We start from the raw sequence: 23,964 nt of genomic DNA, 5'->3' as shown, positions 1-23,964 counted from the left end.
TTTCTTCAGCTGTTTTTTCCCTTTTCAGAGTGAAGTAGCCAGATCCATTTTGAATTCTGCCAAGGGAAGAATCCTTGTTACGGACTCAGAAGGGTTATTTATGGCATTCCTCCTGTACAGTAGCCAAGCATTCACAATAGTCAAATCGAGAATGTGGAGGAAGATGTGGAAATAATATCTTTTCGACCTCAAAGAGGGACGGTAGAGCGAAATAAGGGAGTCCAAAAGACTAACCCCTCCCATGTGCTTGTTATACACCGCTATCACTGAGGGGCATGGAATGTCAGTGCGCTCCTTTCTCTGTCGGTCATATCTTGATGCCTTTGAAACAGGCTGCGCTCCAACAAAAGAGGAAAGCAAGGTCACTGCTCTTTTGTCTTGCCATCTGACACATGACAGTTCAGCACCTCGAACGTCCGCAACCCGCTCCTCAATGTGGCCTCTACCTTTTTTCTTCATCTCCTGTTCCGAAGGCATGCTGACTCCGGGGACACTGTTGACTCGCACAGTGCCAATACAGTGTATTCCCTCTTGTTCCAGATATACCTGCAAGCTTGGGCAGTTGAAATAGTTGTCAATGTAAACCTTGTGATGAATGCCTTTTGGAATCATGCGGCACAATCGCACAACAACATTTCCACTAGCCCCACAGTCAGGATCTCCTGGAATCCTTGGTGCAGCGTTTTCCTTCCCAGTGTAGACTTCCAATTTGTATGAAAAGCCACTCACACCTGAAAGTACAAATATTTTGTAGCCCCATTTTTTAGGCTTCTTTGGGCAGTACTGCTTGAGGGAGCTTCGGCCTTTGAAAGGTACGATTTGTTCGTCGATCGACAAATGTTCTTCAAGGGGTATCAATAACAGCTGTTTGTTGATAGCACCAACCAGCGGGTGAACTTTTGCTAGCCGATCTCGTCCTGGGTCACCTTTTGGGCCCAGTGTAGCATTGTCGGCAAAGTGGATATGATGCTTCAGTTTTTCAAATCGATCTAGAGGAAAGGTATCAGCTACCTGACTGACCCTGGTCGCTGCACTCCAGTACCATCTTGTGTTTTTCATCTGAATTATTGACATCGACATGGTGGTTCCAATAAACATTTCAATTTCTTCTGTATTTGTGCAAAGTGGCTGGTTCACGTCTTTCTGAAGTGCGAACAAATTACTTTGGTCTGCTATTAGGGACATCAATGAACTTGGGAATAGTAACTTGAAGTACTGCAATGGTGTTGAAAGATCAGCAAGTTCTTCTGGAAGTTCACTTATTCCAGCGAATTTGACTTGCTGTGGGTCTCTCATCAAGTTCGCTTTCCTCCAAATGACTCTATCATTAGCTCCACTAGACGCTTTTGTGTCGTAGAGTTGTGCGTCAAATTTGCCTCCTCATCAGAGTGCGCACTTGAATCACTGCCACTGTCAATCAAGCTTCCATGTGGTTGAATATCTGAAGCATGAAAAAATTGACAGTCTTTTGTAATGAAATTTGCATGAAAACTTCAATGAATAAAAAAAATTGTATTCTACGAACAAAAATGTTCTCCAAGAAAAGAACTTACATTCAGAGTCGTCATCGCTTCCAAAAAGGTCACTGTCTTCGCTTTCTGAAGGAACTGCTCGGCCATAGAAGGTTTTAGGATCCATCGCTTGTTCTGGCACCAAAAACAACCAAGTTGCACATTGTTGCATATATGCAACATACTAACTTTATTGCGTTAGAAACAAAATATTCCAATATACGAATGTTTTTTGCCTTGTACAGATTAATAATTATACCTAGTAAAGCCTAAGTAATTTCATTACACAGTATCCAGTTCAGAAACGCATATAAAATGGCAAGAACTTACCTTTGTTACTGCACGTGAGCTTGCGAAGCATCCACCACGTTTGTTTTGTTAGTGATTCCTCGCAAGCATCACAGATGGCAGCACACGATGGCGCGTATTTCAAACCAGTGTTGCAGAAATGCAACCACAAGGAGATCCAACTCTGACCGCCTTTTGTTTTTAGAGTTATTTATGGACATGTTGCATATATGCAACAATGTGCAGTAAAGCAATGTGCAATGTGCATTGCAAAAACAATGTGCAATGTGCATCTTAATTCTCCTTCTCTAGCGTGAGGATAATAGTAGTGATGATGATATGCTAGTCAGCGGTGTATTTCGGGCGAGCATGTACTCAGCAAGAGCGCTCACTCTGGCCTCACCTTTCATGTGAGAGGGTGACATTAGTCCCCATCAGCCTGCCATGATATTTGAATTCATGTTACTCCTATGCCACGGGCACGAGCTGCCAACTCTGGTCGCTCCTTTCATAAGGAAGGATGATATCAGAATCAGCCTACCAGAACTGTTTGCATTCTTGTTACCCCTACGACACACAGGTACGTCCATACGACTTGGCTGAAGCGTGACTTTATATGTGGGCTGGTAGCTTACGCTCTCGCATCATACCCTTAAAGGATGAGCTTAGGTGTCCCCAATAATGTAGCACCTTACACTGATAGGGCGTAATAGGGGAATAATTTAGCAGGCAAAAGAAGCTTCCACCGTTACTTTCGCAATTCAACTAGGGACCACAGCCAACTTTTTATCTCAGCTGCCAGTCTGGCAGCTGGGCCTGGCTACAGTGGAAGAATGAAACCTGCCTAATGCGGCAAACAATGCCAATATCACAAGTACTTTTCGAGAGAGCGTAAAGAGCCTTACACCTGCAGTCAGAAAAATGTTATTGCTAGCACCATGAAGATTGCCATCCTGTCAATACAAGAATCGCTCCCTCTTAATAGTAGCCTTTTCATACAGGTAGTATGGTAGAAAGTTGGCCGAGTTGGTACAGAGACACGATTGGAATAATGCACTGCGGCGCTAAAAAAGAGAAAGACTAAACGCGTAATGAACAGGACGAGCACATAATCACTATAAGTTTATTTGAGTAAACAAGAAAAAAATGCGACAGTGTAGGTGTTCCCCAGTACCAGGGAAATCAGCTTATCGGGGTTTAGGAGTTATACCTGAGGTGTACGAAGCTATTTTGTACCTTGTGCAGCTTGTTCGTTTTTCTGCGTGAAAGTTCAATATTTTCTGCACATTTATCGTCGCAGAAGAAAATTTTGTTTCATTCTTACATTTCATGAATATAATGCTAGGGTATTTCTTGGAAACTTCGGTGTGTTATGCATATTGCACGTACTGTTTTTTCATGACAGTTTTTGAGAGCGCATTGGTTAATTCCGATGAGATGCGAACGTGATTGTGTGCAAGGACCTCTCTATGTGAAATCCTTGCGTGAAACACCTTCATCACGAGTTGCTTTTGTTGTAAATTTTTCGCATCATTCATCCTTATCCCCTCCTTTGCAACTGACCTGGTACAAAGAAGCCTGTACGCATTCGTTTTTCATATGACATCTGGTGCTTTGCCAGCTCCATTGTCTCCTTTTATTGTTCAACGCATGTGCCATCATGTAGTGAATGTAGCATGCTTGCTTCGTCACACAGGGAACTCGATATTCGACCTTGGTTTTCTGCTCTTTAACCAATTTCTCTTATTTTTAAAATTATTGAATTCCTCACATGCCCCTTCAACTTCTAGTGTGACATCTGATCCCGCAAACCATCGCATGGCGACCTCTGACAAGGTGAAATCTGATTCGCTGTGAGGGGTATGATGTCACACGTTCAGCACTGTCATATTATTTTTCTGTGAACCTAGGTTGGCAAGATTGCTTCAGCACTAATGCATGTTGTGTTTAAACCTTGCACTGTACTCGTTGAGGCTCATATGCTGATGCGTTTTATGATGCTGTAACTGTTATGTGATGTGGTTTACATCAATGCTTTGTTTAATATCAGCAGGTTTTACCATGCCCCAGAGAAACCTGTGTAACATTGAAATGCACATATTACCATGGTGTATGCTATTGACATTTTCCTTCTTGGAGCAATCATTTACCTTCTATATCCTTCAACACTCTTCTGATAGCTGACTTTTTCAATATTTTTTTTTTTTTTCAGGGATCTCGTAAACATGTATTCTGCAGTAACCGGCATGAAGCCTTTCTAAAAGACGAATTCTTCTTGTTTAAGCCTAACCCTCTAAACTGCCATCAAATATACCTGGCAAGCTCAAAACTGTTGTCAGTTTGGGATGAACGTCACTCTCGACAGCCAGTAAGTTTTGTATCTTCTATGTTTCAGCATTTCTAACAAAAGTAATAATAGGTTAAACCTTATGGTGCCAGCACATTTGACCAACACCTTCCTATTTCGAGTTACAGATCAATTCGATCTCGCCCTACCACCTGATCTGCTAGCCGTCCTGGTTAGCTCACTTGGTAGAGCGACTGCCCCGGAAAGGCGGTGGTGCCAGGTTCGATTCCCCGAGCAGTACGAATTTTTCTTTAACTGCGAAGTTTTTGAGAAACCTGTATAGCTTTCCTTTGTAGCCGTATGGCTGCGCTTGGGTGGATGTCAATGAGTAATTACTCCCTTATTACAGAAATGTATGTAATAATGTGGGTTCTCTATGCTAATGCCGTTCAGTGACAACACATTTGCAGGAAATCACTGAAACACAGTAGTGAGTTAAATTGGAAAAAGCTTTTGTGGGCTGCAACTCCCCACACGAGGGATGGATATCCTAATGGAATGGCCCATATAACAGTTTGCAATGCATTCTACTCTGTCCCTCTCCTCTGGACTTAGCTGTGATGTTAGTATTTGCAAGAATGTTACTTTCAGATATTGATACTATAGAAATCATGTGGAAGTGGTCTTGTTCACTATTTCAACTCTCAGATGTCATAACATAGTGCCAACGATAGACAGTGTTGTCTTCATGTAGAATAGACAGTAAGGCTGGTGTGGAAGTAAATTAGCTCTTTATGGGTAGACATAAGACAGCAAAAAATAGAAGACAACTTGATGGTTAAACCTCGTTACAAGAGACACTTAAGGGAACCCAAAAAGGTGTCTCTTGTAACCAAGATTCCCTTATCTAAATTCTGTTCCGTATCAGTGTCTTGTTTTGTTGCAATATGTCAGGAACCAAGAAGGAGTGCCTCCTTTTGACTGGGAAGTCAAAATGCCTTATTGTTTCAGCCACTCTTAACAACAGGGACATCTTGACTCCTCAGTAAAGAGGAGGCACTTCTTGGTTCCTGACATATTGCAACAAAGCTGGACACTGATATGGAACAGAATTTAATTAAGGGAATCTAAACTGTCGCACATACGAGCTGGTACGAGTCAGCTGCATTGCATGAGTGTACATGGGTTAATTGTGTCTCTTGTAAATAGTAAAAAAATTACTTTAGGGACCTGGAAAAGTTGCCCTTAGTAACAGAGTGTCTCTGTCTCTTGTCACCATGCCTCTTGTATGCAATGTTGTAAACATGGCAAACATAGGAAAACCAACGAAACCATTTTCGAGTGTCTCTTGTAACCATGTATCTTGTAACGAGACTTTGCTGTAATAACAGCAACAGCTTTGGCAGTTGTAAGCATGAGTTGCTCAGTTGTTTCAGTGCATCTCCATTTAAGCATGACTCAGGAAATTTAGGGCAGTAGTTGCATGTCTTCGTGGTAAGTCCTGTGCAGTTTCCTTCTCAGTTCAGTTCAGTCGTTCAGTCGTGTGCGACTCTTCGTGACCTTATGGACCATGTCACGCCACGCTTTCTGGTCTCTCACTATCTTCCTAACATCACATAACTTCATCTGCAGTGCCTCGAGTATGCCATCTAACCATCGCGTTCGCTGCCTACCCATTCTCCGGCGACCCTCAACCTTTCCCAACATCAAATCTTTCTCCAGGGACTCCTCTCTTTTCATCAGATGACCAAAGTAGCTGAGCTTTAACTTTAGAATTTGACCCTCTAATGAGCAGTCAGGGTTTATGGTCGACAATATGGACTGATTTGATTTTCTGGCAGTCCAAGGAACTCTCAAGTCTTCGCCAGCACCACAATTCAAACGCGAGTTTCCTTCTCACCTGATTGCAAATTGTTATGCAAAATCCACTATCATCAAAAAATCGTGCACCGTGCAAATAACTTCTCCTGCACAAGGAAAAAAACCGCAATGAGGCTATGCACTGAGAGCAATAGACAAGACATAGTGTTCAAAAATGAATGCAATAAAGCATATGAAATGCTGTTTTAACAGTGCCGTGTTTATTTGAATAATTGTCTTGGAAGCACTATACTACCATATACATATATACACTACACTTGTTACAGGTAGGCTGTAAAGGGTTTACATACCAGTAAGATTACTTTAACAGTCATCTTCTGTTGATTTGACCTGATCGGTACATAATTTTTGGAATGTTCCAAAGTTAAAAGAAAAGGAGAGCTTATAACATGCATGAAATATGACCTTTATTTACTCTGGGAAACTCATTGTGGGAGTGTTTGCATGCTTCTGGAAGGACACTGTTTGCAAATGACTTTGAAGGACTGAGAGGCACCACAGAGCTTACTGAGCATTGTCTTTGTGTATGCAGAAATATTTCACGAGTTCAGGTGCAGTTTCTGATATCAGCAGTACTTGACTCTGGTTACTGAATATCATCCTTTTTTCTTTTCTGTCATTGCTGTCTTACTACTGGCACTGAAAAGTGTTGCAGAAGTGTTGTTTAGCGAGGGAGCAAGTGCATTGTGCTGTTCGCACGTAAAAGCAATGCAGGACTGGCTTTATTCTGGCCAGTCCCCTTTAAAACACGCACAGTGCTTGCCAGTCTCCAATCATTATCAACTTTGTGACAGATACCTAATAACGAACTCTAGGCACAGCTTGTAGAAAAATGCATTGCTTTAGGGTTTAGAACAGTGTGTGTTTTTGCCTGCTGAAATGCATCCCTCTATAGTTGTGCAGAATGAATCAGGTTTCACACTTGGAATACATCCCTTTTAACTCTATGTTCTGAATGCAGGCCACATGACTTACATTGAAAGTTTTCTTTGATTACCTTAGGCACAACTTGAATAGGGTGTAATTTAGTTAATTGTCGCTTTTTAACTTTTATTCAAAGCAGCTAGTACTTGACATGGCACATTGGCTGAGCTCATGAAAAGGTCAGTTTCTGGAATCTTTACGTTACCATTGATTTGCACTTATATTTTGCTGAAAGCAAGAATTCTGGTCACTCCTGTTATTTTTGCTTTAGACTTAATGCAATAAGCTCAACATTAGAGGACCAGCCTTATTTGGTTGCCTTTATGTTCTACTGCTGCACAGTTTCAAATTGTGATAAAGAAGATTGAGCAAACAAAAAACTCATTTCTCCATCCTTTCTTCCAGATTTGAATGCATGTTCTGTGTCTTTCTTAGCCTTCAGTGCTTGTCTTTTATTGCACTATTATTTCTTTTTAAAATCTATGCACCATGTCACCCATGTACAAGTTTTGTTAAATTTCTTCTAGATGCTGACTTGGAGTCACTGTCTGCGACATGCCCCATCATTCCTTGAGTTTACCCCTTTTCAAAGTTGTGAAGAGAGAAGCCATTCTGATCTCTACATTACACTGGGGTCACAAAGGTCACGAGAAGTTGCAGTCTTTTATGTCCGCCAGGACTCGCCTACTGTCCAGCCTCTGTCACTGGTTCCTCCATGGCACTTATCACGTCCAAGTGACTTCGCAAAGCATCTTGAGCACCAAGGACGTGTTGTCGATAGCAGAGTGTTGAAGCGTGTGAATGCTCCGTTGATAGGTGGCTGTATGCTGGAATGCATGAGTGGCACTTTTTCGGCACTCCAGCTAACCTCATATGGTGATATCTTCCACCAGGTGAGCAGTCTAATTTATTCAAGATGCCTTCCACTGCCTTGCCTTGACGACGACTTTATATAAACAACACGTCTTTTGAGCTTTGGCAGTGAGCTTATATAAGAAGGTATGATATGGCATGACATGAAATGGAATGTGAGGTTTAACTTCCCAAAGTTACTCAAACTGTGAGGGGCGCCTTAGTGGATGATTTTGACCACCTCGAGATTGTTATCTTGCACTGACACTGTAGAGCACATGGGCGCCTTCTAGTATATTAGCTATTCAGTTAAATTGCCACTGCACTTTCACTATTTGAACTATTCATAAATTACAAATTTCTAGTTCATCTAAACTTAGAGCAAAAAATTTCAAGAATTTCGAGACTAGGCCCATGACTAGTTTGCCTTTTCCTCGTAGAAGCGACTGCCAGCACGTGGCAAAAGCCTGTTTGGTAAACATTAATGCTAATCAAAAGCTATGGCTGCTTTTATCTCACTCCATCTGTAGCCTAGCAGACACATCATGCTTCTCTCTATACACTGTAGGCAATGTGCATCTCATCACCTCTGCACCGCGATAGTGTGCAATGCAATGCTCTGTCAGTAGAAAATGCAGACCCGGATTTTTATGCCTCAAGCCAACAAGCGGGCCCAGTTTGCTTGCACGCATCTTTTACTCTGTGGGAGGCAGCACATAGCACGTGATACACCCGTGATGCTGAAATCCCACCGAATCAGATCTCCACCAGCGCAGGCGCTATTGTATCCTGTCTTTTCTGGACAGGCAAGAATGCTTCCTGCCAAGAAGTGACCTATTTTGCAATTCCCTTGATGGTGCACGGAAGCCATCTTATCAAAGTGCACTTTCTTGTGCAGCAGCGTGTTGCATTTTTTTTTTTTTACTTGACACTTCAGCATGGATGCCCCATGACTGAGGAGAGCCATAGCACGAGGGGGCTGGGGTTCGCAAATATTCATTTTAACTGAAAGGCACGCGAACCGTTTCATCTGAAGTGGATATTTCTGCGTTGAGTCCTATGAGAAACCAACCAAATGGGCTCACATTGTTCATCTTTTTCAAGCATTTTAACAGAGTTCATCTTAACGGGAGTCTTCTGTACTACATGATTCCTGCTTTCTTTTTAATGCTTGATATGCCTTACAGGAATAGCAAATTATGCTGACGATAGATGAAACAGTCTTTCTTTTGAAGTACCTCTGTTTCTTTTCACAACTGTGCTTTATGGGAATATATTTCTTTTTATTTTCAGCTATCTGTTCTGATTTTCAGAATTGCTCAGAAATATTCAATCTTTTTATTCGTATTTATTTTGTGCCCCAAAATTTGTTATTCACTTGCCTCTAATTAATTTGCTTTTTTTTTCTTTTTTTTTTTCTGGCCGTGGTTTGCAGAAAATTTCATCTATAAATTAACCTGGAAGCATTAAGAAAATATTCAGAAATTATTCCATTTAATCTCCCTCAACTTATAATCTGCAAATTTACTTCGCACCAAAAATATTGCTATTCATGCAGCTCTACTATAAACTGTAATGAGTGTGATGATTAAGCAGGAGCAAAGCTTACTAGTGCTGTCCTCACTACCTCCATAAAGTAAGGCTGGATCTGCACGTATGCATCTTGTTCACTTTTTAATTTCTCATTGACAAGTATTGATGGTGATAAAGGTAACAACCTTAAGTGGTGTTGGATAGTGCCTGGTAATGCTGATGCACTTGCTGGTGATGAGGCTGATTGATGTTGTCCTGTTCTCTGGATTCATCATCATGGGCAGCATGCACTCCACTGTGTCCTTTATATTGCAGGACTTCATATCGGACAGTGCTGAATCTCTGAGCAGAGGCATCTGGAATTTTAGTGCTGGCTGCGAGTTGTTACCGGCTGATGAAATCGTGAAGAGAGTGAAGTGGTGGATAGATCGTGTCACTGCATGCGATCCAGAGAATGAGGAAGGGCCAGAAAAGTTCCCACTTCTTGTCAGTCACTCTATTCGGTATCAAGGTGAGTGACGTTGCCCTTTTACCTGTTTTATAGTCTTGTAGTGGCACCTAAAAGGAGACGACTGCTGAGCATGCTGGACATCTGTGCAACCATACAGTGATGGAACAAAGTGCCAGTGTACTAAGTGTAACTCTCTGAAAGTATATTCTGTTATGCACCACATCATACATACATTGGGAGTGCGCACTGTTCAATTGCTTGTTGCATGCATACCTTGGAAACAGCCTCTGCCCCATCGGAGAAAACACTGGCATGCAGTTCTGTCAGTTCGCACAATCTCTCCACTTTTCTCATTACTGTGCATTCCAGCACTAATGCCATGCTACTCACTGCGTTCATCAAAAGCACTTCTGCAGGGCAGCACTAATAAGTATATTGATTTTCTGTTGTCACCGAGAAAAAGTTGCAAGACACTAAAACCTCTGGAAATGTTTTCTGGAAAAGTGCTCAGGCATCCACAGTTAACTCAAGCACTCACTGTACCTCTTGTAGACAAAGTGAAAACGCTTAAGGTATTTCCTTTGTATCAGTAGAAATCTCGGTAAGTTCGCGCTCTTTAAGTACTTATTACTTCATCATTTTTTCTATTTTGTGGTTTGTCTAATTTCTGAAGTGCTTACCTTGATTTCTTTTTGCTGTGCTTTATTTGCTTTCATTTCTCTTTTTCTCACCAAATCTTTGGAACATTTCTTCGACATGTGCAGGCATTAGGTCAGATGACAGTTGTGAAGTGACAGAGGATAGAAAGGCGAAGCTTAACGACTTGCAGCACATGATCCTTCAAGCCATGAAAGAGGTAAGAGCATTATCATATTTGGTGGCTACAATCACTCCAAATACAAGTCAATCCCCACCACTGAAAAAAAGAAAAGTTAGTTCCCTATGTACATTGATGCATGTCCGTCCCATCACTGCTCTCTGTTTTGTAGTTCCCCACAGGATAGCATTGTGTGCATGCAGCTCAGAGAAGTAAATACAGATTCATACATAACGATGCAATTGAAAAACCAGCAGTTAAAGGCAAATGGGGATCAAAGACGATAAAATTCTGCCCCATCGTGCCTTCCGTACTCACGTGCAGCCAGGTTGACTGCCAGGGTAACCGAACTGCTAGTGGTCGTGTAGCTTCAGATTCCAGTGAGGTTCACATTCCAGCAGCTAACGAATGTTTTCTCTCACGCTGTGCACATTGGTTGCTAGGTCTACGTTTCACTCGTGAGAGTGACTGCTCGTGCAAGTGAACTAGGGGAAACAGCATGCATGACTTTTTCTTGTGGAACTGATTTGCATTTGAATTAGATGCGTGTTTTGGACATGAAGTTTTGTGCATTTTGCCAGGACCAGGCACTGGCACGGGGCGCATGCTACTTATGGCTGGTTTGAAGCTGCCTTGGATCTCGCATAGGTCTGCTTCGGTATAGATCAATCTTCCACTCATTTAATTTGTTTTGTTTTGTTTGTGAAAAAAAAAAGGTACTTATGTATGGCAATATGCACTAATAGGCAGCCTCTTTTATTCGAGGCCAATGTGCTTTCCCAGCAGCCTTGCTTGACACAAGAAATCTGTATTCTTGCAGTTTTACATCTTCTTGCAGTGCAGGTCGGCTGCAAGTTATGCAACTGTTTAGTGTATGCAAAAAGTTGTCAGAAGTGCCACTGTTACCAGGCATGTGCATAGTGAACACATGGTGAAGACATTGCTAGTCTAGCAGAAATAAGCCTGTCGCATGTCAGCTAATTTGTGTTGTTTTAATCCCTTGGCACACGTTTCAATACCTTACACTATGAGCATTTTCTAATTCTCCATTCTTAATATTGCTTTTTTTTTTTACTGGGTTTTACTCAGCTGCATGAACAATTAAGCAACACACTAGCTATAATCTGTCACATGCTAGTAATGCATTTTGTCTGCATACTTAGGACAGTGAATTTATTCAGAACCCTGCAAGCGTATCTATTAAAGTAGATGTTGGTGAGCAGTATGCCACCACATACTCTGAGCAGCCACGCTCAGCCCTGCATGACATCCCAGTTTCTGGCAGAAGGGGGATCCTGTTGTTTGAGCAGACATCATGTGTTCGGACTTTTAACCGCAGCAGAGGCAACACCTCACTTTGGTCCCCGATGTTTGTAGGTGGGCACTCACAAGCTGACCCATCCAGCAGAATTCGGCAGTTACCCTTCTCCATCCTGCCCTCCTTCTTTCACTTTCCTATCCTCTTTCTCATAGGTTTCCTGTCTTCTCTCCTATTCAGCCAGGATTTGCTTGCATTTTCTTGCCTTGTCTCCTCGTTCGGCTGTGGCTGATAGCTGATAGCTGTAAATTTGTACTGTGGCCAAACAGTAGAATATTTTTACCTCCCCCTTTTTCTTGAAATGACTGCCTTAATAAAGAATGGGTACTGAAGCTACAGCAGAACTCTTCTAACTCTTCTAATTATATATAAAAGAGCCTTCACTAAGTCCTAAGTTCGATGTGATCCTCACTGCAAAAACCTGAAAAACCAGCCTGAATAACATCGCCTCTAGTGCTTCCAAACCTCTTACAGTTGCCTTAGGTTCAGAATACAAAGCTACTAAAGTAGGTACTGGGGATCTCCGCTTCGAATTTACAACAAAGATCAGTACTCCAGCCTTCCAAAATTTCTGTTGTTTGAAATCATCACACTCACAGCCTATAGACCATTTCAAAAAGTGGTCGTGGGCACTGCCGTATTGAATACTGGGCTGTGCTCGTAGCACAGAAAAGGCTAAGAATTATCTCTCCCAAACCTGCCCACAGCCCAATCAAACCGGTTTCACTGAGGGTCATGAAAATTCTGTACTAGATCGTTGAATGCGGTTTAAGAAGTAATCTTCAAGAATTACTTTTTTGACCCTTATATAGAAGATGAAATGTTGGAAAGTGTTAATGAACAGAAAGTCATCCATGTAGTATTTAAATAGCAGTTTGAAATTACAAAAAAAGATGCCAGCTGAACACCTGGTTCCGACCTGTACCTCAAGCATACTTTCTGACTCTATCAAAGGACATTATACAAATATAAATATTTGGCCATTCATTCCAAACCTTTGACAGCACTTCAAGTGCTGAAAATTCGTCTGTGGCTTTCAGAGCTCAGAGCTGTCATCACCACCTAAATGTGGGCCAAAGAGGCACGAAAGTGATATACAGTCGCTCAAAGCACATTCTTGTTCACGGCAACAACAGACTTCACCATTGTTGTGCATGGAGGCGGCACACCCTAGCAAGATCTGGTTTCTGCCCAGGCAAAGCCTCAGACAGGGACAGCAAAAGCTGCCCTGTCAGCTAAGAAGCAGGGCCCGCCGGCCCCACAGCTTAGGCTTCCTCTTGTCTGACAAAGCTGGAAAGCCGCACACCTGCCGTTTCTCTGTGGACACCCGACCACCTCTAAACCGATGGTGGACATTGGTTTTGCTGCAGCGGTAGCGTAGCTCTCTTGAGTGAAAAAAAAAAAAAAAAAAAGAGAAAATTCAAACAGGTAGCCCCTAAAAACTGGAAACCGAGGTGTTTAATTATAACCCTGTCTCATTAAACATGGCGCTCCTCAAATGTTGGAATCGTCATGGCTTTATATTAAAAACAGCACTTGTGTAGCAAATCTTTTGTACTGCATTTTCTCCGTCGCATTACTTTTAGGAGCAAAACACGCGAACATAGTAAAGAAATAGAAAGTCTCATTGTCACCTAGAGTAAGCAAGTATGCTCCCTGGTAGTGTCGCTGCTAAGCAGTGTTGCAACACAAGAAATCACGGTAAAAACTGGTTATAAACTTTTGCAGCCACTGTACTTCATTTTAATGCAATAACAATGTGTTCTGCATGCCTTGAACCTCACGTTCACACTTCACAACTCAAAAGCACTGTTGTAGCAGCTACCAGAGCAATATCTGGTAGTCGGTGATTTTTTCTTCTTTTTGGAAAAGCGACACTAAAGGCAGTGCTTCAGATTTTATTCTTTACAATAGTGCCTGCCTGCTCAATATAGGCAGACATACGCACCAGTCTTCGAGTTCGAGAAAAAGGAGTTGTGTGGGCATGTGTCATGCTTGTAAGCAAAGATGGGGTTGTAATCTGCAGTGACACAGGGGTGTAGGTAAAGGCAGTATACCTGTGCTGCACCAAGCAATGCTGCCTTGGAAACCAGCTTGCATGTGTGAATATTTGAGACCGTGCATGTCACTTGGGCTAAGAAATATTTTTGCTTGTGATTGGAGCATAGCCGCTGAATGGAAGCACACTAGATGTGTCTTTTTTGCATCCATCAGGAGCTTTCGAAGTTATGGTGGTAATTTTGACAACATTTTCGGGCCAAAGCCCACAACACCAAAGAGGACCCTCAAGGGGATCTGGCCAGTAGGAGCCCATTAATGCTGCTGCATGATACCCTTAGGCGCAGAGGTTGTGTGCCCTCAATTCTTTGCGCAGCCTCTTTTATTGTAGACAATAGTAAATGGTAATATTACAAACAGCATTATTCACACTGACTCCCAAGCACACCCACAGCACTTCACTCTAGCAGCACAGTCACACCACTACATACTTGGGAACATCATATAGTACAGTGTAACTGCAGGCACTGTTCAAATACATAAAATGGAGCTCTGCTGGGTCCAGAGTAACATCAGAATTATAGGCAGTAGGAAAGCAGACATGCTCATGCTTGTGATAACTGAATCATTAAAGAAGATGTGTTTAAAAATTGTATGAGGTTAGTGCATAAACTTAGAGATAAATGGCAGTCTGGTTGGTTTGGTTAACATCCTAAAGTAACTGAGGCTATAAAAAATGCTGTAGTGGAGGGCCCCGGGAATTTCAACCACCTGGTGTTCTTTTACGTGCACTGACGTTGCACAGTACACGGATGCCTCTTCGTTATGCCTTCATCTAAACGCTGCCGCCGGCGGTGGGATCGGAAGCCGGTTACTCCTCCACAGTAGTCAGGCATCTTAACCACTGTGCTACCATGGCGGGGCGGCAGTCTGCTTAGAATAACAAACTACACATGGTAAAGACTGTGTAAAAATTTGATTCGAAGTCACACACACACTCGGGATATTTTAAAGAAGTGATACTATACCGTCTTTGCATAGGAAGTGGACACACTTTGCAAGTAAGTTCGTTTTGACGAAGCAAATCAAATTTCTTTGTGATACATGAGGAGACCAGTTTACTCTAAAATGTGTCTTCTACTGATATAGTAGCAAACTTTCAACTTTGGAAAAAGACATTTTCCAAAGCTGATTTTAGATGAATGTGTCTTTGTTCGCTTGTCCTGTATTTTTATTTTTCAAAGAAAAAAATTTTTTGAAGATTTGATAAATTATAGTCTAATAAATACAGCAAAAATAACTTATCTTCATGCTTTGTGAATGATTAGCTTCAGCTGCATATGTCTCTTAAAAACAAACACAACAACATTTTATTAAGAACAAACCTTCGGCGGTGAGCATTTCATCTCTTTCTTATGTGGCAGAAACTGTCCATTAGCTTCGTGCTATGCTAATATATATTGCACTGGTCCTCTCTCTACAGAATAGGGTTCTGCATTCAAAGGAGTGGAAACAGACCTTAAGGGAAATTGGCACGGGCCAGCCTGAAGAAGACAGCAACATTGTTCGCCTAATGAGCACATTGGAGGCCGTACACTTGGGAACTTGGGACCGAACTGCAAGGCGTTACCTCGAGCAGTGGACAGAAACAGTTGAGTCATGTTTGATTACCACCAAGCAGGGTTGGTTCAGTGTTTTAGGGTAGCTTTGCACCCAGCTTGTATCTCTACTGAACTTCATTCGTGTCACTCTGGAGCAGGTGTTTGTTGTGCAGTGTTGCCACCTCTGTTGTTCAGCATTCCGCCAAAATAGTCTCAAAATCCACTAAACATCCGCGAAATATTTAAAAAAAACCGCCAAAATTATCGCTAATATGTACTGCGGTGCTGGATGTGAAAATATGTGCAGTGAAACCTCTGTATGGCTTAAAAATGAAAGGAAATTTATTATTCGATGTCACAGCCTTCAGCAGAACAGGTGAAGCAAAAAACAAACAAACAAGAATTTCGACCGCCGTTGTAAGTAGCTAGCGTGCTTCGTAAGCTCATGCGTAAGTCTTCATAAGCAGTCTCGAGAAGAAAAGCGGTCAAATTGTATCCCATATATATGTGGCTGATAGAAGAGAACGATTTCTTTGAGTGTTCATTCGCACTATTTTAGCACATTGTTTACTGCCAGCATTCGGGGCAGTTCGCACTACACAGTACTGTTCGTACCTTTGAACGAGTGTTCTTCCCTGTAATTGATTCTCATGTAAAAAAAAGTGACATAAATAGGCCGTGAGGCAATTCTACTGTTATTAAGCGTTCAGTTCAGTTCAGGCGTTCAGTCGTGTCCGACTCTTCGTGACCCTATGGACCATGTCACGCCACGCTTTCCGGTCTCTCACTATCTTCTTAACATCACATAGCTTCATCTGCAATGCCTCGAGAATGCCATCTAACCATCGCGTTCGCTGCCTACCCCTTCTCCGGCGACCCTCAACCTTTCCCAACATCAAATCTTTCTCCAGCGACTCCTCTCTTCTCATCAGATAACCAAAGTAGCTGAGCTTTAACTTTAGAATTTGACCCTCCAATGAGCAGTCAGGGTTTATGGTCGACAATATCGACTGATTTGATCTTCTGGCAGTCCAAGGAACTCTTAAGAGCCTTCGCCAGCACCACAATTCAAACGCGTCAATTCTTCGGCGGTCAGCCTTTTTCACAGTCCAACTCTCGCATCCATGCATCACAACTGGAAAGACCATAGCACGGGTTATACGGATCTTGGTTGGCAGACTAATGTCTCTGCTCTTTACTAGGCGGTCAAGGCTAACCATTGCTCTCTTTCCCAGAAGCAGGCGTCTCCTAATTTCATGGCTGCAGTCTCCTTCCGAGGTAATCTTGGCTCCCAAGAACAGAAAATCTGTCACAGCTTCCACTTCTTGTCCATTGATGCTCCAGGACTTGATAGGGCAAGACGCCATGATCTTCGTCTTTGTAATGTTCAGTTTAAGCCCAAACTTCTCACTCTCTTCTTGTACGCGCATCAGAAGTCTCTTGAGTTCCACTTCACTTTCTGCCATTAAAGTGGTATCATCCGCATATCTAAGGTTAGGGTTTTCTTTGCAGGAAATACTGGAGTGGGTTGCCATTACCTTCTCCAGTGAATCACATTTTGTCAGAACTCTCTGCCGTGACCTGTCTATCTTGGGTGGCCCTACACAGCAGAGCTCACGACTTCATCGAGTTTCGCAAGCCCCTCCGCCACGACAAGGCAGTGATCCATGAAGCGTAGTGTGCAATATATTGTTTAAAATGGCAATATGCAATATATATTACAGATTTATTTTAAGCATTTAGAAATAGCAATTACAAGGATACCAATCACACTGCTAGGTAACTGCAGCAAGTTCAGCTGGCTAAATGATCTTTTAACTTCCACTTTGAGTCGCCTATTGCCGCGTGCCTCGCAGGTTGGACAGACGGGTCAATGGATGGGATTATTTGACACCCTAGAGCAGCCAAGTGCAGAACGGCACCAGCTGCGGAGAATATTGTGGTCACTACCTCAAAGTGTATCATATAACTGTCCACGCCAACGCCAACGGAATGAACCGCATCATGGACGACCAGGCGGCTGTCACTGTCTGAGATAAATCCCACAGTTCTTTGCACATAACCTACAGGCATCTTTTAAGCAGAGACGAATGACAGAGCTTAACGTTCACTAAATATCCACTGAAAAACCTGAAATCCTCCAAAACAACGGGACCCGCCAAATAAGTATTCGTAATCCGCTGAAAAAAAGCTAGCCGCTAAATGCAAATTTTTCCTGCCAGGACACCAAAAAAAAAAAACGCTAAATTTAGTGGGAAATCCACTAAAATGGCAACTCTGGTTGGGTGGTGCCGTTTCATGGCAGAAGGGGATGAGCAGCTTTCACAACAGAGCACAGAGATGTTGCATTCATTAAGAACCGCTAATGAAAACATTATGTTCAGAAAATGCCTCCTGAGCCTGTACATCAAGGAGCACCATGCACTCCAGATTTAACGTTTTGCTCGTGCAATGATTTTAGCGGATCATAGATAAATGCCTATTGTCAAATGTGCAGCTTGTGTATGGTTATGTTGTCACAGGAAGTTTAACGACTGAAAGTACCATTTTCTTCTGTTTTTAGACGCAGTGTCCAGAAAACATCACCGAAGGGCCCGAAGATGCACAAATGTCCTCTTTGAATATTTCACAGAGCTGGGCGAAAGAGGAGCAGGAGACTGAGCCTGATACCTGGCAAAACATGTCTTTTAATGAAAACTTAGCTTCTGGCTCAACACCTGTGGATGTGGGTCCTTTAAAGGATGCTTTGTTGACTTCACAGGCTTCCACTGTTGAATATTTTGATCCAAGTCAGCCACTGTTCGTCAGTGATGACGAAAATGATCTGGCATATTTGACACAAATGTCTTCCACAGTGGAACAACCAAATAGGCCAAAAGAGTGGAAGATACCTTTAAAAAAAAAGAAAATTATGATGGATGGGTTCTGAGGTGGCCTAATTAAGCCTGTTAGTCAGCATTAGGCCAAGAAAAGAGGCCAAGGGCAAAATGCTAGCATGTTTACAAGAAAGCACAGTATGTGCTTATTTCTTTTGGTTTGCATCACCTCTGAAACATGTCCTGCTATTTTTTACAGTATTGTAAAAGGATAGTTAAGTGGTCAAGTTCTAACTGTGGCTGGCGAAAACCGAAGTCTTGCAAAACTTTAAAGGAAATGCTGTAGAAAGTTAATGCACATTTTATTGTTTTATGTAAATAGCCACATCCTTCATTTTTCATACCTCGCTGTTAATAAATGTCATCATTCAGAGAACAGCTGCATCTTACTGATTTTATATACTATGTTTTCTTGGCTCCTATGCATTGTTCTTAGCCGGTCGCACAGTTACGTTGCAGTTTCAAAGCGTTTCTCCGTGTGGTACATCGCGAATGTTGGGTGTGTAGCAGTGCTTTACTTCATGTCATTTTTTCAGCATGTGCATTGTCGTAACGGCACATGCCGCCATGGCATCAGTGGCTTCCAGCACACATGCCCTACGCCAACGCCCTCCAAGCTTGTTCGCAGAGTGATTTTGTTGTGGCTGATTGTTGTAGTTCCAGTGCCTCTGTGATGCGAGCATGAATGCGCAAGAAGAAAACTACTTTTATGTAAGTGTCTACCACCATCGCTGCCGCGCTATGGCGGAAGACCACCAGCCATAAACATATCATTGCACATGCTGCACACATCATGAGGGGAGGGGGAGGGGGAAGTCACCACCACATACTCGCCAGCTGCATGTCTTCAGCCATTATATCTTTCTAGTTCACTGTAGCAGCCAACTGCGGGCATGCATCTTGGTGGACTCCTGCACTTACAAGTAATGGCGTACAGTTGGAGATACATATGTTGTCTGTTCGAATCCCTATCACCAAATAACTTACTTGACAAGCGTATGAATGCTAAATGGGAAGCGAAATCATGTGACACCAGCCTGGCCGCTACACAAAGTGTGAATGCGATACAAGATCACATTATATATTTTTGTTGCCACTTTCTGTCCACATATCAGCTGGATGACCAGCGTACCGTAAAATTCCGAGCAAGTTGAAATTACTGAAAATGTGAAGGAGGGCACTTTCCCGGACTGGACCGAAATTTAAAATCATAAACAAAATTTCCCGCTAAAAAAATGAACTCAGTGTTCATGGATTTAAAATTTTATTTATCTCTAATTGGGGCAATCGGGCTGAGAAGTGTGTTGTGTGTCAGAATGTTGACGAGCTGCTATGCAATGTGCTTTCACTGCGCCACCGCTGCCGATGCAACCTGATCGGCAGTTTTCTCTCAGCGTGTTATTTAAGCATGTTAGCAACTGCCTTTTTTCATTTCATCACCAGCTTCCACCTAGAGAGCAGCCAGCTGCTGCTGTCTGGATGAGATTCATTTCAACGGTAGGGAGCCGGCAGGTGCGGCACGGTATAGAGGGGGCGATTTTCCAGAACAGCGCGGAAATGTAAAATTAGCAGTGGAGTTAAGGGAGGCACTTGCACAGGTAGGGGTTCTTGCTTGGAATTTTACTGTAGTCTGGTCGACGTAACTGGGAAGAAGGATCTAGCCTATAACTTTCTGGACTGAGAATCAAGGTGCCCACCTGGTGCAAAAACATCTCGTCTGCTCTAATTAACATTTTCTCTCTCTTTTTTTCACTCTTGTTGCATAACTTACGAAAATCAGTGAAAGCTAGTGTAAGCATTTTCTTACTGTTAAAGCAGTACTAGTGCCTGTGTCAGCCTGTAACATTGGAGAAAGAAGCTTGGGCCTTACAGAAGCGCTACCTACGAAGCACCTTCCCACTGCACTACCGTAGCTAGGGTTCTGCCCACCCACGCACTTCAACCATCAACAAGTGCCGCCAGCTTCTACCTTACACAAGTGCCACCCGAGGGGGCTATAAAAACTGCTGGAGTGGAAGTCGCCTATACTGGCCAATGAGCTGGGGTGAAGCCGGCGGCAGCCATCTTGAGGGGGACAGGAAGTGGCCTGCCAAGCTCTAGGGAGCGCTGTTCGCCGGCGTTGCCAGTGGGTTTCAAGTGTTTAAGGACCTTTATGTTGTGGTGCAGTACTGTGGGCGATCAGATGAGCCATACTGGACGTTTCCGAGTCTATTTGAACCATCTGGATTTTTAACAATCTCTGTGATATCCGAGTACTGGGGCGTTTTTTAGCTCTACTCAGTGCAAAAGTCGCTGCTCTGCCTCGATGTCAAACCTTTGCGTCAAGCCATAGCAATGCTGGTATTACATAGTTGCGTAGCTTATGTAGAGTGTAATGCACTGGATTAATTACAAGTCTTAATTAAACAGTGAATTAACTGCTGTTAAGCATGTGACATTGAGTCACATATCATTAGATACCTGATGTTGTGTATAATTGCACAGGAACAATTCTAGGGCCTAATCAATTATGCCAATTAGCTAATTGGGAATAAAGATTAAAATTCATGTTTAGCTGCAAGTCATATATTGTTGGATAGATTTTGCCAAGCATAATTGCACTGGACAAACTGCACATCATAATTAATTACTGCTAATTAGTTGGATGTAGTTAAAAACTGAAATGTATGCTATACTTCCAAGTCATATTGTAGCGTAGCTTATATAAAGTATGGTTGTACTGAACTAATGTCATTGCAGTACACTAAGGGCCTAACTTCTGATGGTTACTAATTATGATTAAAATAGAACATTATACTACAACGTTGGATCTATATTGCTCGACAAACCGAATCCAAAATCAAAAGCTCAACAACGCAAAAGCCAAGCAAAACATAGCTAATGCTCATCGAACTCCGTTCAGTTGAGTTAGATGGCCAATTTCCATTTTAGTGTCACCAGCATCTAACTTTTAGGAGAGTAGTTCATCACTTTTGAAGCCGACTATACTGCTGGAATTATCAGGTGAACAGCTGCATTGGCTTCCTTTGCCGTGGCCTCGACAGCGCACGGCTACGGTGGGCGGCTTTAGTGGGCTTCGGTATTTCTGACTGGAGGCTCTCACACGACTTTTGCTTTGTGTGGGCCAGGAACAGTGCCTGGTTTGTTGCAACCAAATTTAAAGCATTAGATTTTTTTATCCTAGCTGACTCCTCGGTTTCGCACCGTCAACTTCAGCACCGTCCACAGCACAGACCTCGGCATTTCACCAAAATGCTTCCTGAAAGCGAGTTGTTCATTGGCACATATGGATGGCTATTCTTTTCCGGGATGCAAAAAAGTTTGAGAACCCATGTCATAGAGTAAAATCATCAAAATAATCGTTGGGGGGTAAATCCAACTTCTGCGCCTGTGTGAACACGCATAAAGCGCATCGCATCCATTTCTTATCGACTTGTATTTGTGTGAATAATGGAACATCGAAATCTGCATTCGGATTAACAAGGAACGTCCTGAAGTTGCTGGTAGACCTTTGTGCCTAGTGTGTCTCTACGTCTACGCCACATCGAATAATGCTGCTTACACGCTGATATAAACGCAGCGCGTGTCACATTGATGAGCGAAGTGTAAGCTTACTGTTTTACTTGTGGCAACCATTTACTCAGATATAGCAGCTATTAAAGCTGCTAACTACTTCACCACAGTCTCCCAGTCTTCCCAAGTCCGGAGTGGCACCGATCCTCGCAGGGGGAGGAGACGCCAGGCAGGTTAGTAGGATATGGGTCAGTGTCGCTTTAGGGACTTGGCAGAGGGTGCAGGTTGGCGGGATTGATTGGTAGTAAGATAATAGGGAGGGAGTGGGGAGGGTCCTCATTTGCAATCATCGCCAGAGATGCTGTTCCGTGGTGGTAAGGGAGGAGTGTGGTGGTGGTAATTGTTGCCGTTTGGAGCGGAAGTGTGCAGTGAGCTCAGCGAAGGCATGCATGCGCTCTTTCGAGAATTCCCTCCCGAGTTCCGCCTGTGCCTGGTTTCTTGATCCTCGGGCTAAGGAGTCGGCGGCCTCGTTGCCGGTATTTCCCCGAGTGCGCATGTACCCAGATGAGCTCAACGCGTCGGGATTAGTGTGGCGAGCAGACATTTGGCAGAGAGGTGTACCCTGCCTCTTGCATAATTTAATATTGCGGTTTTGGACTCGCTGATGGTGTAGTTGGCACTAGTATCTGTCAGGGCCATGGCGATGGTGGTCTCTTCAGCCTCTTCTGCTGTGGTGCCTGGTGGCAGTTCTAAACTGAGGGGGTCGGTGTTTTGTTGGTATACTTTGGCCGTAGCTCCCCGGTCGTCTAAGCTGCATCTACCCAGCCTGCATCCGGGGCGTCCCCGTACCACTTGTGCAGTGCTTTCGCCCGTGCAGTCCTGTGGTCTTGATCCCGCAAAGGGTGCATGTTTCGAGGCAGCGGTTTGATGTAGAGAGATTCCCTGATGTGGGGTGGAAGCGTGCTTAGTTTTGGGTCGTTGGCAGGGATCCGGATGTTAGGTTTGTGCAATATTTGTCTACCTGTGGGTGTAGCAGCAAGGCGTATGTATTGAGCTTGAAGGTGTGCTTCAATTCGCGTACTGTATTGTGCAGCCCCAGGGCAAGCTATTTCTCGTTTCTTGTGTTTCCGGTGTACTGTGATAGTCAGCACTTCAGCCATCGACATGCACCAGTGCGTTGTGCGACGAAGACAAAGAAGAAGTACGCTGGGCTCGCCGTTGCAAGGTCCTCTCCTTACAGCTCTCCATCTGAGCGTCAATAAACGCCCCATTAAAATTGGAGGAGGTGCTGGGTACGATCCCATTCAAACTGGAACTGCGAAGCCGTACACTACCCTCTACGACCGCCATGCAAGACCAGTCCACTTCGACGCTGCCGGCCGTTCCACCCACGATCATGTGTTCTGGCGTCGTGCGCCAGCGTGACCCTTGCCTCTTCAGTGGCACGGCCGACCAAGATGTCGACGACTGGCTGTCATCGTATGAAAGAGTAAGCAGCTACAACAAGTGGGATGACTCATATAAGCTCAGTAATGTCATATTCTATCTGACGGACGTGGCGAACCTCTGGTTTCGCAACCATGAGGCTGACCTGTCATCTTGGTCGACATTTAAAAAGAATTTCGCGGAAGTGTTCGGCCGCCCGGCAGTGCGTAAGCTTCGTGCCAAACAACGTTTACACGATCGTGTTCAGCGCGCTGATGAGACCTTTACCAGCTACATAGAAGACATCGTTGATCTCTGCAAACGAGTCGACCCGGCCATGCCGGAAGCGAACAAAATCCGCTACATCCTCGAGGGCATTTCTGAGGACGCCTTCCAGATGCTGGTAGCGAAAGATCCCACCAGCGTTAGTGAACTCGTGAAGCTTTGCCAGAGCTACGACGAGCTCCGCAGGCGGCGCGCTTCTAGGCGCCGCTCCGGTGTGTGCGACGAAGGCGTAGCCGCATTAGCCCTGGGTGGTTCGCCAACTTCTGAAGGGAGCCCGCTGAATCAACAGATCAAAGATTTTATTCGTGAAGAGGTCGCACGTCAAATCTCACTCCTTCCCCATTTTCAAGACTCGGGCCGCCTCGTTCCTGAACTGGCTCCATCTTTGGCCCCTACTATACGCC

The 23,964-nt window shown here is 43.6% G+C and overlaps 1 protein-coding gene across 4 annotated transcripts in view; it reads left to right on the top strand.

Annotated features, from left to right (window-relative positions):
* LOC146198002 (uncharacterized) overlaps positions 1-18,713 on the top strand; it is a 37,279-nt gene extending 18,566 nt beyond the window's left edge. For 2 of the 4 annotated variants that reach the window (XM_084593312.1, XM_084593311.1), the window contains exons 9-14: positions 4,012-4,167; positions 7,419-7,784; positions 9,592-9,787; positions 10,492-10,583; positions 15,344-15,511; positions 18,025-18,713. In XM_084593312.1, the coding sequence (XP_084449438.1) occupies positions 4,012-4,167; positions 7,419-7,784; positions 9,592-9,787; positions 10,492-10,583; positions 15,344-15,511; positions 18,025-18,390 (1,344 nt within the window). In that variant the 3' untranslated portion in view covers positions 18,391-18,713. The other 2 variants (XM_084593314.1, XM_084593313.1) reach the window with 2 other exon arrangements.
* Positions 18,714-23,964: the final 5,251 nt, after the last annotated feature.

This window comes from Amblyomma maculatum, chromosome 2 (genome assembly GCF_055883805.1).
Source record: "Amblyomma maculatum isolate TAMU_Amacu chromosome 2, ASM5588380v1, whole genome shotgun sequence".
In the NCBI taxonomy this organism is placed as follows: Eukaryota; Metazoa; Arthropoda; class Arachnida; order Ixodida; family Ixodidae; genus Amblyomma; species Amblyomma maculatum.
This window is presented reverse-complemented; position numbering and strand designations above follow the sequence as displayed.